At 39.4% G+C, this 16,159-nt stretch overlaps 1 protein-coding gene across 2 annotated transcripts; it reads right to left on the reverse strand.

The window, feature by feature from the left end:
* Window positions 1–7,203: 7,203 nt before the first annotated feature.
* Window positions 7,204–15,856, reverse strand: LOC111855515 (pantothenate kinase 3). Of its 2 annotated transcripts, none has more exons than XM_023834609.2 (7): window positions 15,345–15,856; window positions 13,412–13,764; window positions 12,914–13,167; window positions 12,299–12,475; window positions 11,186–11,309; window positions 10,481–10,606; window positions 7,204–9,973 (listed from the first exon to the last, which is right to left on the reverse strand). In XM_023834609.2, the coding sequence occupies exons 1-7, from the start codon at window positions 15,370–15,372 to the stop codon at window positions 9,923–9,925; spliced, it is 1,113 nt and encodes a 370-aa protein (XP_023690377.1). In that variant the 5' UTR covers window positions 15,373–15,856; the 3' UTR covers window positions 7,204–9,922. The 2 variants fall into 2 exon arrangements, with proteins under 2 accessions (XP_023690377.1, XP_023690378.1); XM_023834610.2 differs by lacking the exon at window positions 15,345–15,856 and adding an exon at window positions 15,017–15,216.
* Window positions 15,857–16,159: the final 303 nt, after the last annotated feature.

Here is a 16,159-nt window from a genome sequence, read left to right on the forward strand (position 1 = left end):
TGTAATGAAGTTCAAACCTTTTCAATCAAACAATTCTCACTAATTATATTAAGCAGCACAGAAATTACTACTAGGCAAATTTCTCAAGAGAGAATTTTATTTATTAACTGGGCCAAAGAACTGACTTTTGGCACTTTTCCACTGGCATACAAGAACTGAGCCGTACATGAGCCATACCGCAAAGAGAGACCAGTCACAGTGCGGCTCCAACTGCTTCGGTTTTCCACTGCAGAAGAGTCAGCTCAGTAAATGAGTCGCTGGGTTTGGAGAGCGACAGTAATGTAGAACCAAAGCGCTACAGTATATATATTGTTCACGCAATTTGCATCACGATTTACTGTGTGCTAATATACTGTATGCTAGTGAGCATACTCTGTGAGAATCCCTGTCTTATGTTAGCATCAAATGCTAGCACAATTAGCAGTCACTTGCATTGTGAATCCATTCCATTCAACTGTTCTATAGTACTTCTTTGTTCTATATAGTACTATAGTACATATAATTGGTGGCTGGAAATTTTCAGAACTTGATTTATTTATACACTTGAATTCATTGCATCATAACAATGAATAAATAATAAACCGAATATGCTCTTTTTTCCTTCAGATAATCTATGCCTATCGACACAGAAACTGAGTACATTAGTGCATTTCAACCAGTCAGGTGGTGGTGATGCAATCAGCTGAATTTGTTTAAGCTTTCAGTCCTGCTAGTAAGCCATGTCAGCGTGGGTACGGCTCGGGTACGGTTCGGGTACGGCTCGGGTACGGCTCGGGTACGGTTCGGGTATGGCTCCCACTATTTACAGTGAAACACCGTCAGTTCGCCGTATGGCTCGGGTACTGCTCAGGGCTCGGTGGTGGTGCCCATAGAACAACCAGCCTTACTGTCAGAGTATATACCGATCAGCCATAACGTTAAAACCACTGACAGGTGAAGTGAATAACATTTACAGTATTACGTCATTAAAATGGCATCTGTCAAAAGTGCCATCATACACTGAATTAAGCAAGAAGACATTAATTTCTCAGGTGATGTGTTGGAAGCCGGAAAAATGGGGCAAGTGTGAGGATCTGAGTGACTTTGACAGGGGCCACATTGTGACGGATAGATGACTGGGTCAGAGCATCTCCAAAACGGCAAGTTTTATAATGCGTTTCCCAGTAAGCAGTACCTACCAAAAGTGGTCCAAGGAAGGCCAAACGGTGAACCTGCAATAGCGTCGCGGGTTCCCTGATGTGCATCGGGGACAAAGGTTAGCTCGTCTGGTCCAGTCCTACAGGAGAGCTACTGTACTACAAATTGCAGGGAGAGTAAATGCTGACAATGATAGAGATGTGTGAGAACAGAAAGTGCATTGCAGCTTGCTACCTATGGGGCTGTGTAGCTGCATACTGGTCAGAATGCTCTTGCCGACCACTGTCCACCACCAAAAGTACCTACAATGGGCATATGAGTGTCAGAACTGGACCATGGAACAATGGAAGAAGGTGGCCTGGTCTGATGAGTCATATTTTCCGTTACATCATATGGACGGCTGGGTGCGTGTGCATCGTTTACCTGGGGAAGAAGGCAAGCCGGCAGAGGCAGATGGTCTGGGGAATGTTCTGCTGGGAAACCTTGGGTCCTGCCATTCATGTGGATGTTACTCTGACACATTCCACCTACCTAAACATTGTTGCAGGCCACGTACTCCCTTCATGTCAACAGTATTCCCCGATCGCAGTGACCTCATTCAGCAGGATAAAGCACCCAGCCACACCGCAAGCCATGGTTCAGAAATGGTTTGAGGAACATGACTAAGAGTTCAAGGTGCTGACTTGGCCTCCAACTTCCCCTGATCAGACTGAGCATCTGTGGGATTTGCAGAACAAATAAGTCCGATCCATAGGGGTCCCACCACACAACATATAGGACCTTAAGGTGCTGTTAACATCATGGAGCCAGATACCACAAGACACCAGAGGTCATATCCAGTCCATTTCTCAATGGGTTAGAGCTGTTTTGGCAGCATGAAGCGTCCTTATATTAGGCAGGTGGTGTTAATGTTATGGCTGATCGGTGCACTGCACGTGTTTAATCCTGAAGTATGTTGATTGTGCTCTCATAATATACTAATGCAAGTCTCAAGAGACAGTGCTATATAAATTCTGCAAACAATGTTTTGTCTACGATTGCCAAAGGCACTATGCTGAGATCCAGTGTCTGTAAAAAACATCTGCAGCAGCAAGTTTGTATGTGTCAAATGAAGACCTCGTTTTTATAGCATCTCTATTAAAAAGTAAATGTCTTTGCTAAAGTTAGTTTTTTGCATAATATATGAGAAACTATGGAATTTATTTATTTATTTTACTGTGGAGTAATTGTATAGGGGGAAAAAACACCATACCAACACGGTTCTGTTACGAGATGATGGGCTGCTCAGGAGGTTATCCTCTGCCACTCCTTTTCCTCCGCCACTCCTTTTCCTCCGCCATTCCTTTTCCTCCGCCATTCCTTTTCCTCCGCCACTCCTTTTCCTCCGCCACTCCTTTTCCTCCGCCATTCCTTTTCCTCCGCTATTTCTTTTCCTCCGCCATTCCTTTTCCTCCGCCACTCCTTTTCCTCCGCCACTCCTTTTCCTCCGCCATTCCTTTTCCTCCGCTATTCCTTTTCCTCCGCCATTCCTTTTCCTCCACCACTCCTTTTCCTCCACCATTCCTTTTCCTCCGCCATTCCTTCTCCTTCTCAGCCTACCTTCCCTTGCAGGTAGGGGGCGCTGGTCCCTTGAGGGCAGCTGTCCTCCCACATCCACCCACAGAAACGCACATGCATGACTGGTTCCACTTTTCCTTTTCCATTGGCTTCTTCCCAGAATGGGCTTTAAGATGTGCTTCACTATCACCAGTGAGGGCTGTTTCTCCCAGGCTTCCTTTGCCACTTACAGCAGGTTCTGGGATCACTGCAGGAAGAGAGGTTCAAATAGGGTGAATCCCGTGTGAGCTTGAGGAATTTCACGGACTGCAAAGAGGACATACTGTAGGGAATCATCACGTGCGGAATTTCAAATAAAATAAACTGAACTGAAACTGAACTGGGGTTTGTAGGCCCAGGCTTATCCCATGGATATGCGCTGTTTTGGTTCTCTTTACATTTCTGCCTTATAGGAAGTTGTGAATAAAAACGTCAGATAAATAAATGCAAATAAATGTAAACGTACGGCTATGGGGCTGACTGAGCAGGGGAGCTCCAGGTATGAAGAGGTGGGGCTCGCAAGGACCAAGGTCTCAGCGTTCAAGGCTTGGGCAGAGATGGACAGGAGGACCTGGGAGGTCACACCCGGAATGGCACTGACCTGCTGTTATGGCAGCGGTTTCCATTTCACAGGTGAAGTCCCGCAGATCAGCTGCGGTGTGTGTGTGGCAGACAAGGAGATTCAGGAGACAAAGGTGCAGATAATTGGCTCTTGTGAGGTTTATTGAGGGATCAATGTAAAATCATAAAAAAAGGGGTCTGTTTTAAAGCAACGGTCTGTTCAGGATGGTCATCCTCCAGTATCCACCAGCAGAAGCACACAATGTCCAAGATATTAGGAATGCATCGATAAATCGCACTGTGCAATGCTACAAATAATGCGTAACATATAGAATATGCCCTTTTTTCCCTTCAGATAATCGACACAGAACACCGGTATCTCAGTGCATTTCCACCATTCAGATGGTGGTGACACAACCAGCTCGGTCTGCCGCACACCAGTTCCTTCTCGTTCTCTCTTGGCTTCTTTCCACCTTTGGCTTTAAGTCCTGTCACAAAACACTTGTCCCACCCCCCCCAGTTGGGGCAGTCATTGGTTAGCAGCCATGCTCCACTGGCCTTTCTTGAAGCGATGGTTCCCATCAGCCTGATTATCCCCCACTGGTGCACTTTGGATTTCCAACACATATCCAAATGCTTTTCTAGTCCAGAACCTATTTCAGGCAGTATAGGGCAATCAACAAGAGAACATGCCAGTCTATTGAAGGACATGCACACGCACACTATGAATAAGAGAAGCTAATTTGCCTAACTGGATGTCTTTGGATCAGGTAGGAATACAGAACACAGAGGAAAATCCCACGACACGAGAAGACAAAATAGAATATACTGCCTTTATTGCCATCGCAATACAGGTGAGAAAAAACTAGAGGATAGAGAGCAGGGTCAGCATTTTAACTGGCACACTGGGAGACGTTTGGGGCAAAGGCCTTCATAAAGGCCCAGTGGGAGACGTTAGGGGCAAAGGCCTTCATAAAGGCCCAGTGGGAATGTGACTTCAGCAGTGACCACAGGATTTCAAATGGCAACCTTCTGTGTCGGCACATCAGGGTTCAAATCTGTGGCCATAAATTAGATTAATGCTAGCTTGCTTATTGCTGAATTTTAAGCATTCCTATATTATAATTTTCTATGTTACATTTGACTAGTTCTTTAATGTAATGGGTAAAAAAATAACATTCTAAAGTTCCAGTGTTTAAATCCATTTAAAAGACACTTCAATTATTATTATTATTATTATTAATTTTTTTTCAGTTGTAGTGAGAAATTAGAGCTGAATAAAATAACTAGATGCCCCAGTATCAGATAATTATGGGCCTATTCATTTCAATGAAAAGGCCCATATTACACTTCACCTAGTTTCTGTTTATTCCTTATGCATGTTCTTTTTGCTTTATTGGAATGGTAAAAAATAACAACCCGGGGATTATATTTTAAAAAGCTAATATACTGTACAATACAATGGACTCAGTACTACCTGTACAGGATTCAGCTAAACCAGTGAGGGTCTGGCTGGGGTATAACCCAGCTGAAATCAGTATATACCATTTTGATTTCTACACATTATTATTTTTTAAGGCAGGAAAGCAGTTAAAATACAGCACATTGTCTAAGAGAAAATCCAAATTATCCTGAAAATAACCCTATATATATGTACTTGTCTGTCTAGAGGGGTGTGCAGGGTTATAATTCAACACTGTCCCTACAGATATCCTCGCTGTGTATGGGGCCACACCCATAAGAATCTGCAAGGCAAGCAACTCAGATGAGCTATGGCAGCATGCTGAGGCACCATATAAAACGATACGACTTTCTAAAAGCTGTTAAAAGCATCAAATAAGCCAAACTATTCATGGAAAAAAAAAAAAGAAAGTAAAAAAAAATCTTCTATGTGCCATCAACACAATTTATTTATATACTTGAATCTCATTTAACACGACTTGACTTATCAATTAAATTTTTATTATGTTTTCTCATCAGCTTCATCAGACATTAATTTATTATGAACCTCTATGTCTGTGACTAAAAAAATCCCCCCGGGTTAATTTATTCAGTGACAAAGTCATCGCTTGTGTAATCTGGAAAGAATATGTGACTATTTTAGCTACTCAGATTTGCCTCACGGATGCCCTCTGCTGTTCAAATATCTCCAACAGGTTAACAGTAGTAAAGTCTATGTGGAAAACAGGAAGCAAGAAAAAGGTTGTCAAAGAGAATTTTTCTGGGTTTAGGTACACAAGTCCTTTTTTTGTTTTAGGTGCACAGACAGATGAAGCCAAAAACCAGGATCTCATCCCACCTTCAATGGGACTTCATGCTGTAAACCTGGGGCAGGACACCCTGATCCAAAAGTGCCACTATCCAGCAGGTTTTCTATCCTACCTGTTTAGCTAATATCTGTCTGAGATCAGGAGTGGTTCATCAGAGACCAGGTACGATAAAAAATCTGTTGGATACCGGCACACTGGGATCAGGGTTTGTCTACACCTGCTGTAAACCTGTATATTCTTCATCCAAATTTATACCATTTATGCTCCTGAATCATTGTCAATAATCTTTCTGAAAGATATACCAAATCTGCATCGAACCTGCAACCTTTCCTTATAAATATCAACTTAAAATTCAAATTAAATTTCAAATACTTCCTCTTCATTACCTGCAATTTTTGTGAGCTGGCGTGTATGAGGGTAGGGTGTGGCTCAGTGGGTTAGGAACCTATGTCTGTGATCAGAAGGTTGCCGATTCAAATCCTATGGTCAGCAGAGTGATGTCACTGTTGGCACCTGAGCAAGGTCCCTATCGACCTACTGTCTGACCCTAATTTCTCAGAAAAGTATAAGTCACTTTGGGGGAATTGGCTGCTATATTGTATGCAAATGGTACCACATATTAAGCTACTGAAATGGGCAGGCTTAAATTTGGCTAATGTTTCTCTGACCTTTTCACAAGCAACACTGAGGATTCCTTTTCCCTCCCCTGATCCAATTTGACATGTCATTCCTAAGCCCTTTTTGCCATCTCAGTGAATGACAGGCACCTCTTCCCAAACAGAAGCCACAGCCAACGAAATTGATCATTTCTATCTATTGCTTTCTAATGTTGTCAGGTCAGAAAAAGACAAATTTCCAGGTCAATGATTCTCTCCATGTCTTTCCTTGTATCATTCAAGCAATTCTCAGTATAAACCCCATCCTAACTGAAGCATTTTCATTGTGGCGGAACTCAGCGGTGTCCTGAGTCTCTCCGGCCTACGGCCAGTTCATCGCTGATCACCGTGGCTTCAGCTGTCTTGCCACCTGTCCTCTAAGCATTTTCACATGTTCAGTCCACCTGGCATATGCTGCTTTCTTTCCCATGTACGTACTGAACGATTCCATCTTTTCCCATCTAACATTTTGAAACATGTCTGTTGAATGTGCTATACATATATTTGGACACTGCCAGTTCTCATGCCAGGACACTGTTTTATTTGTGTGAGGGACAATACCAGCTCCCCAAGAGCCCAGTAGATTGGCTCCAGCCAAGTTTTTTTCTGTTGTTTTTTGTATTACGTTTCCTGCCTAAAATATTGATCCATTTATAAATATGACTCATTGCTGCGTCTCACTTTGAACAATACATTTTGTTTCAATTGGTTTCAAAATGTGGGAAAAATATTTATACTATATGTGTGACATAGAATGATTTAGCAAGGAGTAATTACAGAAACATCATGTATAAGGAGGGAAAACAATTCACCTGCAAGTGAAGCATACTGCCAGTCCATAATTGTCTGAACTGTTAACAGGAATGTTGTTAGATTTTTCCCATTGTCTCCAATTAAATTCTCACACATTGTTCTTCAAAAATCTCTTCAATCAAATGTTAGTCTTTGATAAAAAAAATAGGATTTCCTTATGTTCACACAAGTCAGGAAGAATATGAATTGATTTATTTTTTTCAAGAAAAATAAGTAGTTAACACAAATTTAGTACAATTTATATTTCCAAAGTACCGAAAATACAGTGCATACAGGCTTTACAGCAAACCAACATGGAGATGAAAATGCCACAGAATTTCAAACAGTACAGTTGGCAATGACAATGCGACATTAATGAAAGGCATCACTGGTAATCAGTATTGTTATTCATTATAAAAAAAGACAGACAAACAAGATAGGGTACTGGGAAAATTATACAATATGTTCAGAAATTTTTAATTCTGCAAAAAATACACAAACATGGTTAATTTTACTGAAGTCTATTATGTAAAAAAATAAACATTAGTGTGAATATCTTTGCATTAACATAGGCCACTTAGTGTTAATGAAATACACAAGTGAACCTAAGAGCAATTTAATAAGACTTAGGCTTAAGGTATGGATTAAAACTTAAACTTATAAGAATCCTGATTACAAGTAATTTAATTAACTAAGACTCCTAAATCCCTTTAGTCATTTTGGAAACTTTGTTCACCTTGACAAAACAAAGATATGCAAAGACTTCTGAGCCTAAAAACAGAATTTGGGTACACAATCTAAAAGATATGAATAATTTAGCTTTATCTACATAATAGTTAAAATTAAGGATCACTTGCATTAACATCATTTTAACTGCTGAGACTGAATCTATTGGAGGATCTCTAGGTACTAAAGGCATCCAATCAAGTTTACACAGTCATTATGGCTTTAAGATGTATATATTGTAAGTAACCAATATATAATCCATTAGGCCTACACTGATTATTCTCAGTATTCTTTTTCCCCTCATGGTATTTTGAATATCACCCAAGTTAAAAAAAAAAAAAGTTCAAAATATCACCCATATAAAGTAATACAAAACTTAATCAAAGCTACACAGGATAGGAGAGGAAAAGTGGATATTACATGATGTTACTTTGTACTTTTACTTTTGTAAGCTATGTTTTTTTCCCTAGCCTTATTATAATTTAAACCCTCCCACAATCAAGCAGATTAAACAGAGGAAGCAGAATGCAAATAGGCTGAAACAAGGCAGTTATTTAAATGAAAACTGAAAAACAAAAAAAGATACATTACCAGATTAATTTTAACTGAAGTTCTCATTCAAGACATTTAAAACATATCTGTTATGCTTCTTTTTGGTAGGTTTTGTGCCCCATTAAGACGTGTGAGATGAGATGGAGAAATTACAATTTATAGAGTCACTACATCACAGCTGACAGAGGAATGAGGTAAGGTACAGTACTGTTAACAAAGAGCATAAGGAAACCAATGGACCATTGTTAAACACAGAATGTACCAGTTCTGTCCACACATCTGACAAACACGATGATGCAAACAGCAAAAATCTGATACTGACAACCAAAACGAGCGCCAGCTTTAAATATTAATACATTTAAATAACAAATGCCACAGTATGGTTTCTCATCTGCTCACAGTACAGTGATTCCACAAACTGAATTGCACATGTTCATGGAAATACAGTAGTGCACTCATCCTTATCCTACAGGAATACTGAAACTGGATTAGTATGAGTTTACATGAGGTAGGCATTATGTATGTTCGGCAAAGGTTGGATTGGCAATGTGTGATGTGTGTAAAGCAGGTGAAATTAAGGCACCGCTGAACAGAAACACCACCATTCACATTTGTACAATTTCAGCTCTTATTTCAAATTATACAACAGCAGCTATGCGATTAAGAAAGATACAACCGCTTCTCAAAAAAGCACAGACATTATAATTTAAAAGCTGTTTCAATTTACCCAACCTTTTTCAGCCTGCCATGATACCGTATGTTTATATTTATGAGAAAGAGGTAAGTACACCTATACAGTTTGTTAGTGGACACTGCCAATCAAAACTTTATATTAAGTGCAAAAAAAAAAAAAAAAATCGTTCTCATTGGTTTTACTACAGTCTTGCATGTCCTATATGTTAAGCTCAATAGTAGCATATAGTACACTTTAATATAGTTACTTTTTATTTATGTAATCAGTGTACTCACATTCAGAAGTATTTTTTAAAAACTGGTAAAATTCTGGTAGTTTTGGTTAAAGCCAAACTTTTTAATCCTTAAAAAAAAGAGTCTTAGGCTTGGTTTAATTCCCCACAAACTGACAATTACAGGTACAATAGAAAATTTCGAATAGGTAATGCAAAAAAATTGCTACAAAATGCACATTTGTCATCATTCAAGTGTAGAACACAACATTCTTTGTTTTCTCTGAGGGAAAATAAATTATACTGTTCAATTCCCCCGTCAAGTGCACCCTTCCCAAAGAATAAGGCAAAAAATAAAGAGATAATATGTACTCAAGTCCATGAAATATTGATCATTTTATACAATTTTTGAATTTAAAAAATAAAATATAATTTTATGTTTGCAGCTTACCAATTACAAGCAAAATCCACTTGTTTTAATGCAATTATGTGGAAAAAATGGTCAGAATAACAATCCAAGAAGAGGTTGTGTTCAGACAGTGAGTGATAGCAGGAATGGTCTTCAAATGTGACTTTATATATTACGTAATTACACCCTTTTCCACTTGGACCACCTTCGTTTCTTCACCTTGATTTAGTTTAAAGCCTCTGAGGTACAGGATTGGTAGCTAAACGAAACTGACGACGAAGACTGGCATCATCAGCATGTGGGATCGAAGTAGCGGCTCTAGGTAAAATTCAGTAACCCGAGAAGGGCACCGACTGCCCCAAAATAGCCCTGCAGTAGCAAGAAGATAAAATTGATTTGTATTTTCCCCAGAAATAACTAACACAAGGGCTCCCTTCATATCCATACTTTCTATACTCTCCATTAATTTTGGCTAAGTCAATCATTTTTAAAGGTAATAAAACCAAATAAAAGGTTCTGTCTGTGTAGGTTCTGAGTTGTCCGGCACAGGATAATCTTAAAGGCCTGAATCGAAGGCAACTGGACTTCATTTTCTCCAATATCCTGAAAACGTTTCCCCTCTATCCAAAAGGCTTCTGGAGAAGAACTGAAGAAACCTTTCGCATGGGAGGTGAAATGTTTTCAAGAAATTGGAAATAATGAAGTCCAGTTGCCTCCTTTTCAAGCCCTTAAGATTATCGAAAATGTGTTGCTTTAATATTAACTTGTTCCTTAAACATTACAACAAAAATGGTATAGTTAATACAGGTTTACTTAGACTAACTGAAACATTTGTCTAAAGTAACAAGCTAACAAAAACTAAATAAAATGACTTACCTCATGCTCAAGGAAAAGTGCCTTTGTTTGGCTTTGTGACCAGTAATCCAGTGCATAAGCCAAAAGCTTCATGGATAATGTGTTGACACGTAGAAAATTGCCCACAAACACCACCCGATTGATTTTCTAGGCAACATAATATCAAGATGCCGTTACATAGTGATAAATAAAATGCAAATCGCAACACATTAGTCAACAGGATGAGGAAGGTATTGATATTGTATGTCAGGAGAAACTTTAGGCATGTGTGAGGAGGCAATTCTACTGAAGCTAGTGATGATGCCATATCTCACCGCTGTCATAGCCCTGTACAATGCTGCTTGATTCACAAGCCACAAGGCAGCACTGTAAAGAGGCCGACAGCAAAGAAATCATCAACCGCAAACTTGAAGGAGGTGCAAACCCTCATGGAGACTGACCATTCACAGCACGCCATGGCAAAATAAGGAAATGTCATTACCCTTTCGATCTTCAGATATAATACAATGTTATGTACAGGTAAAGAAGTACAGTCAATAACAATAGTACGTAATGTGTTGTGCTAAGACAAACCAATACGTTTATTAGACGACCAGATTGGACTGACCCTGTAGTTTCATTAACACCTGAAGCAACTGAAGAACCTATGATGTTAACCCGTTAAGCTCTTATGGAACATACATCACATACACGAAAACATGTACGGGATTCATCTGGAATTCTCACCTCATTTACCGCACTCATCTTCGCAATCCAGCCGATGTTATTGGTGATGGTAACTAAGGTGGCTCTGGCTAAGTCCTCCTTTGTGACAGCTTCTCGTTTCTCTTTGTAAATCATGTTGCCAAAACTGCGAGGCACAAACAGTAGAAAACGTTTTACTCCACAGCACCAGACTGATGACTTTAACCTTAAGACTATTTCCACTATTTCCTTCACTCTTCAACCTTGAAAATGTAATTAACAACAGCACTAAACAGCCGAAGACACCAGTGATTAATACCTTTATATTCTTTACAGTATAATAACATAATATAAAAACATCAGTTTACCTCAGTACCAGTAGTTCTGACAAAATAGCACCAGACATGCTAAATGTTGACAAGAATCAGAGTTTGATTTCAGATTAATTATAAAATTAATTAACGGCAGTTCTCAACTTATGTAAAACTGACTTAAATAAATTTGGACCCATACCCACATGTTTACAGAAGGTGACATTTGCCAGTACGGTAATTTACACTTTATCTTTTCATCTATTTAACATCTGTTCTTTATTACATATTACTAATACATATTTGGCTTATATGTTTTTTGCTAAAAGGTGGCTTGAATAGTATAGGAAGGCAAATCTGACTCACATAAATTGAGTTTTATGAACAGATTTCTTACGTTAGTTGCCTGCATAAAGACAGTCTGTTGGTTTAGGGATACCTATACAAAGCCATAGACACCCTATGAAAGTTCTGGATAAAGGTATAGATCTTTAAAATGCCGCTTGTTTTCTCTCTAATAAATTTATAAAATGCTGTCAAACTGATAATATAGGAATACTACAGGAAAAAAATGAACAAAATGTATATTCTCTCCCTCCTATTTCACTGAAAGAAAGCTGGAAAATGGATGTTAACAACTTATTATAAGAGTTGCTTTTCTGGCCATTCTGCACAAAAAAAAGATTCAATATTAAACTTGACTTTCATGTTTCAAATTTTTTAATGTTGCAAAGCTAGGTTATTTAAATAGTTATATTTAAAAAAAAAATTAATTAAGAATATACTGTTGAAAGGTGAATTAAACTAAAGTAATATATGGAAATGAAAATAATGTTTCTCTCACCTAGAAGCAACTGCCCATCCTGGTAAGTCAAAGCGCTCATAATCCCCACCATAGATGTCACGCACTAGTTTGTCTGCATGTGTGCTGTCTCCCTTGGATGCCAGCTCTAGGGCTTCGTCAAAACTTTCACAGCCTGTCAGAAGGCCACACAAGCCCAGGAAGGTCCCACCCCCAAGGCTGAAACAAGGCAAAATGTATCTTAGTAATCACCATCTGCAGTACCACTGCCCATAACTCAAACCACTTACTCCTTTCAAAGTTTAGTTATGCAATTACTATATGCTTAAAATTTCATGTTTTACAAACTGCACAATTTAATTCTGGAATGAATGCTCGGCTTAAGAAGAATTCCCAACCAACTTAATTTTCAACTGTCACCTGTAATAAAAAAACAACTTTATTATCAAAATCACTAGCCCAAACTGAATAAAGCTTTGCAGAGGCTTGAAGCATAGTGCATATTCTACACGTGAAAATGCATGTAACATGAATTTGCTCCAGTACATCACACAAATATATAATAAATGGCTATTTTGTAATCAAAATTAAACTTGCCGTGTAGCATCTGCTGATCAGATTATTATTGCATAAACTAATAAATGCCTTAATGAATACCTAGTGCCAGCCACACGCTTATAGTTGTCTTTCGAGTAGACAGCCAGTATGCTGACCCCTGAACCAATGTTGACCACTAGCAATGGGTAGGGGTCTTGCAGGTTGTAAGGCATCTTTCGGCATCTCTCTGGGTCCAGGGCATTCTCAAAATAATAGCACTCTGCTTGACCATTGAAGCTTGGGGAGTCGATATACAGCAACCCTTTTACCAAACAGTCGAGCTCATCTAGCTTGTGCAGCTGCAAGTTTCCAATCTGTACAGGAAAGAAATGGCATTTAGTTAGCTAACCCCAAACAAAGGATCTAATGGTAAATCTGTATGTACAGTTCATAGTTGATGTAATATTGAAATACACCACTTTGCACAAAATATATAAAACCAAATTTCAGTGATATAAAAAAATGCACACGTCATTTCTTTGATAGACAATTCCATCCTCCCAGACCACAAAAGATACAAACGATAAATGACTGTGCCACCAAACAGGCAGACCTCACCGTGCGGAATTCCTCCTCAAACTTGTAGGCACCCCCACCAGTGGCACAGAGCACGGTATGCAGGGTGGAGAAGTTCTTGTCTCGGCCCATCTGAATGAAGGTTGGCAAGTCATGAGTAGGGAAACGGATGAAGTGCAAGTTCCCACGGCGGCCATGTACTGTCAGCCCTTTCAGCTCCAGGTGGGTGTCACGAATGCCCGTCGAGCCGTAAGCGACGTTGGATGTTAAGTATTTGCGGATGCTCTTCAGACACTCCACTTCCTCTTGCTCCTCTTCTGCTGTCACATCCACTGGCTCAAAGTAGACCAGCTTCACCAAGGTACCCCCAATGTCCATTCCGAACCATGGGAAAGCTACAGGCGGAACAGGAAGTTCAGTTCCAAGAAAATACATAGAAAATGAAATTTCAATCTTAGCAGCATCACAATTCTATAATCTATGAAACTTCTCTGGGACAGCCAATACTGAAATCCAGCTCTGTACCACCGCAATCCATAGTGGCTTCACCTAAAATAAATCAGTACACTGTCTCTAAAACGGCAAATCAATTTCAATTTATTTAAGCACTTATTTCCCAACTGTAAAGACATATGACAACTAAACTTAAATGACACCATATAGAGAAGATGCTTATAATACACATGACCCTCATGGAACCAGTGCAAAAAAAATTTCAAGCAAATAAGAATGAAGTTTTTACTGCCTATTTTCGCTGTCATGTAAACGGCATCTTCCGGAACACAAATTTTACTGGATGCAAGTATATTTTGAGGGAGGACAATAGGGTTTAGACAGCATTCACATTTATTCAGAAGATGACCTTATCTAGAAACAAGTGAATCTGGCGGTGGACCACACAGACAGCAATGGAAGAACTAAGAAAGAAAATACAAAACCACACAATGATGTTCCTGGTGATATTCTGACTGAGGAACTGAATGAGCTGGATTTATCCATTCAGAAATTGTACTACAGAGTGCACCAAGCATTAGGTCTCATTTTATTGTAAATTACACAACTGAGTGTGACGTATATGTTCAGCAATAATCCATGAACATCCACAAACAGTATCATCTTCTTTCCAGTGTGAAAGACGAAGAGAATCAATGGATCAGAAAAATCAGGTAAGCAACAGAAAATCAACACAAGCTTGTATTCAGACACACAAAGGCATTCTATACATACACATAAAATTATGGAATTGCATTTCCAATTATTGTATGCAAAAGAGAAAAACATTTTTTCTACATTTTATAAGCCCACACCTCGCACTAAAACATTTTGATGTGTTCGCGTAACAAACTGAATGTAAAATGTTGTTGATGACGCCTAATGCTTTAAAAAACTGAAATAAGTCGTATATATACTGTAGCCTCATTCCAAGACATGAATAAAACATATATACGAAATGTACGGAAAATATTTTTAATGACAGCATAAAACACAATGACACCCTATAAAAGCAGTTATGTCAAATAAAAGAAAAGAAACATAATTGCCTAAATCGCTATGGAAGCAGACATTCCAATTCGCTCTGCAGCAGTTAACTTCACCTTGTACTATCAAGCTTGCGACATTCACACTGGTGCAATATTAGACACGTACCCGATTTTCTTGACACGTGAAGAAAGAAATATATCTACACATGACCTACAAAATTCGCAGAATTGATACTTGAAAGGCAGAAGTAAGCATTGCAGTGCGATCAGCACCCCGCAGCTACGGCAGCGCTCCCTTACAGCCCTTCCGCCATCATCACTCACTGCTGCTGAAAACAATGGATGAGCCACCAAAATGTCCGTTCGAAGCTAAGCTCACGTTAGACACTGGCGGGGGGGGGGAGGTGGTGGGATATAACAAGACGTGCAAATCCCGGGTCGTACCGTCAAAGTGCATACCAAATATTAATCGGATTTGCAGAAAAGGGACTTACAGGTCTTTTTGGCATCCTTCAGTTTCATATTGGACCCTTTTATTAGTGACACTTTGCTTCCTGCTGGTAGCTGATTCGCTGATAGACACTCTCTATGCGTCAAAGCCGAAAAACACTTAGTTTGGTCAAATTCCGGCAGTAAACAAATCAAAATGGTCGAAAATATGAATTAATTATTTAGTGCCTATTTCTTTTAACGGCAATTTCCGTGTCTGACCGGCAAGCCGCTGGTGTCCTTTGACTTCAGCGTCATTGACATTTGCGGCACCTCGCTAGCCGGAACACCACAGGCAGGTAGCTGATTTAGCACAAAATGTCCGAATTCATTTCATGTCAGTCTAGATACTATCGGATAATGAACGACAACGCTAACAAAACTGTTAACAACAACAACAAAAAGAAACCAAAATAAAACAAACAAACAAAAAAAACAAATGCAAAACAGATCCGCACTAGCTGACGGTGCGCGAGCTGTCTGGATGCGGGCGGCTGTCAGCGCATTACGTCACGAGCTGCGCATTCATGGAAACGAGAAAGAGTGAAACGCACGCAGTGAAGGCGTTTTTGGGAGTTGGCCGCATGATTTGCGAGAAGCAGTTCATATAAAACTATAGAATGACATTATAGAAAGATATCAGTCTCTCGTCATATATTTGTAATCTAACCCTACTGTCGCAGTATGATTTCCGTTGTAGAATCAAAATCACACTAGGTAGGTATGGCTGGACATAATTTAGCCTGAACTGCGCATCATTTCCTTGCCACTTTCGGCCTTAAAAACGCCTTAAAAAGTTACATTAGCGTTGAATAGCGCG

Source organism: Paramormyrops kingsleyae, chromosome 10, assembly GCF_048594095.1.
Source record: "Paramormyrops kingsleyae isolate MSU_618 chromosome 10, PKINGS_0.4, whole genome shotgun sequence".
Lineage (NCBI taxonomy): Eukaryota > Metazoa > Chordata > Actinopteri > Osteoglossiformes > Mormyridae > Paramormyrops > Paramormyrops kingsleyae.

Coding starts and splice junctions, on each gene's coding strand:
- LOC111855515 (XM_023834609.2), bottom strand. CDS start 15,372: ATGAAACTGAAGGATGCCAAAAAGACCT. Junction 13,765..15,344: donor GAAGGATGCCAAAAAGACCT/GTAAGTCCCTTT, acceptor TTCCGCCTGTAG/CTTTCCCATGGTTCGGAATG. Junction 10,607..11,185: donor AGATGAGTGCGGTAAATGAG/GTGAGAATTCCA, acceptor TATGTTGCCTAG/AAAATCAATCGGGTGGTGTT.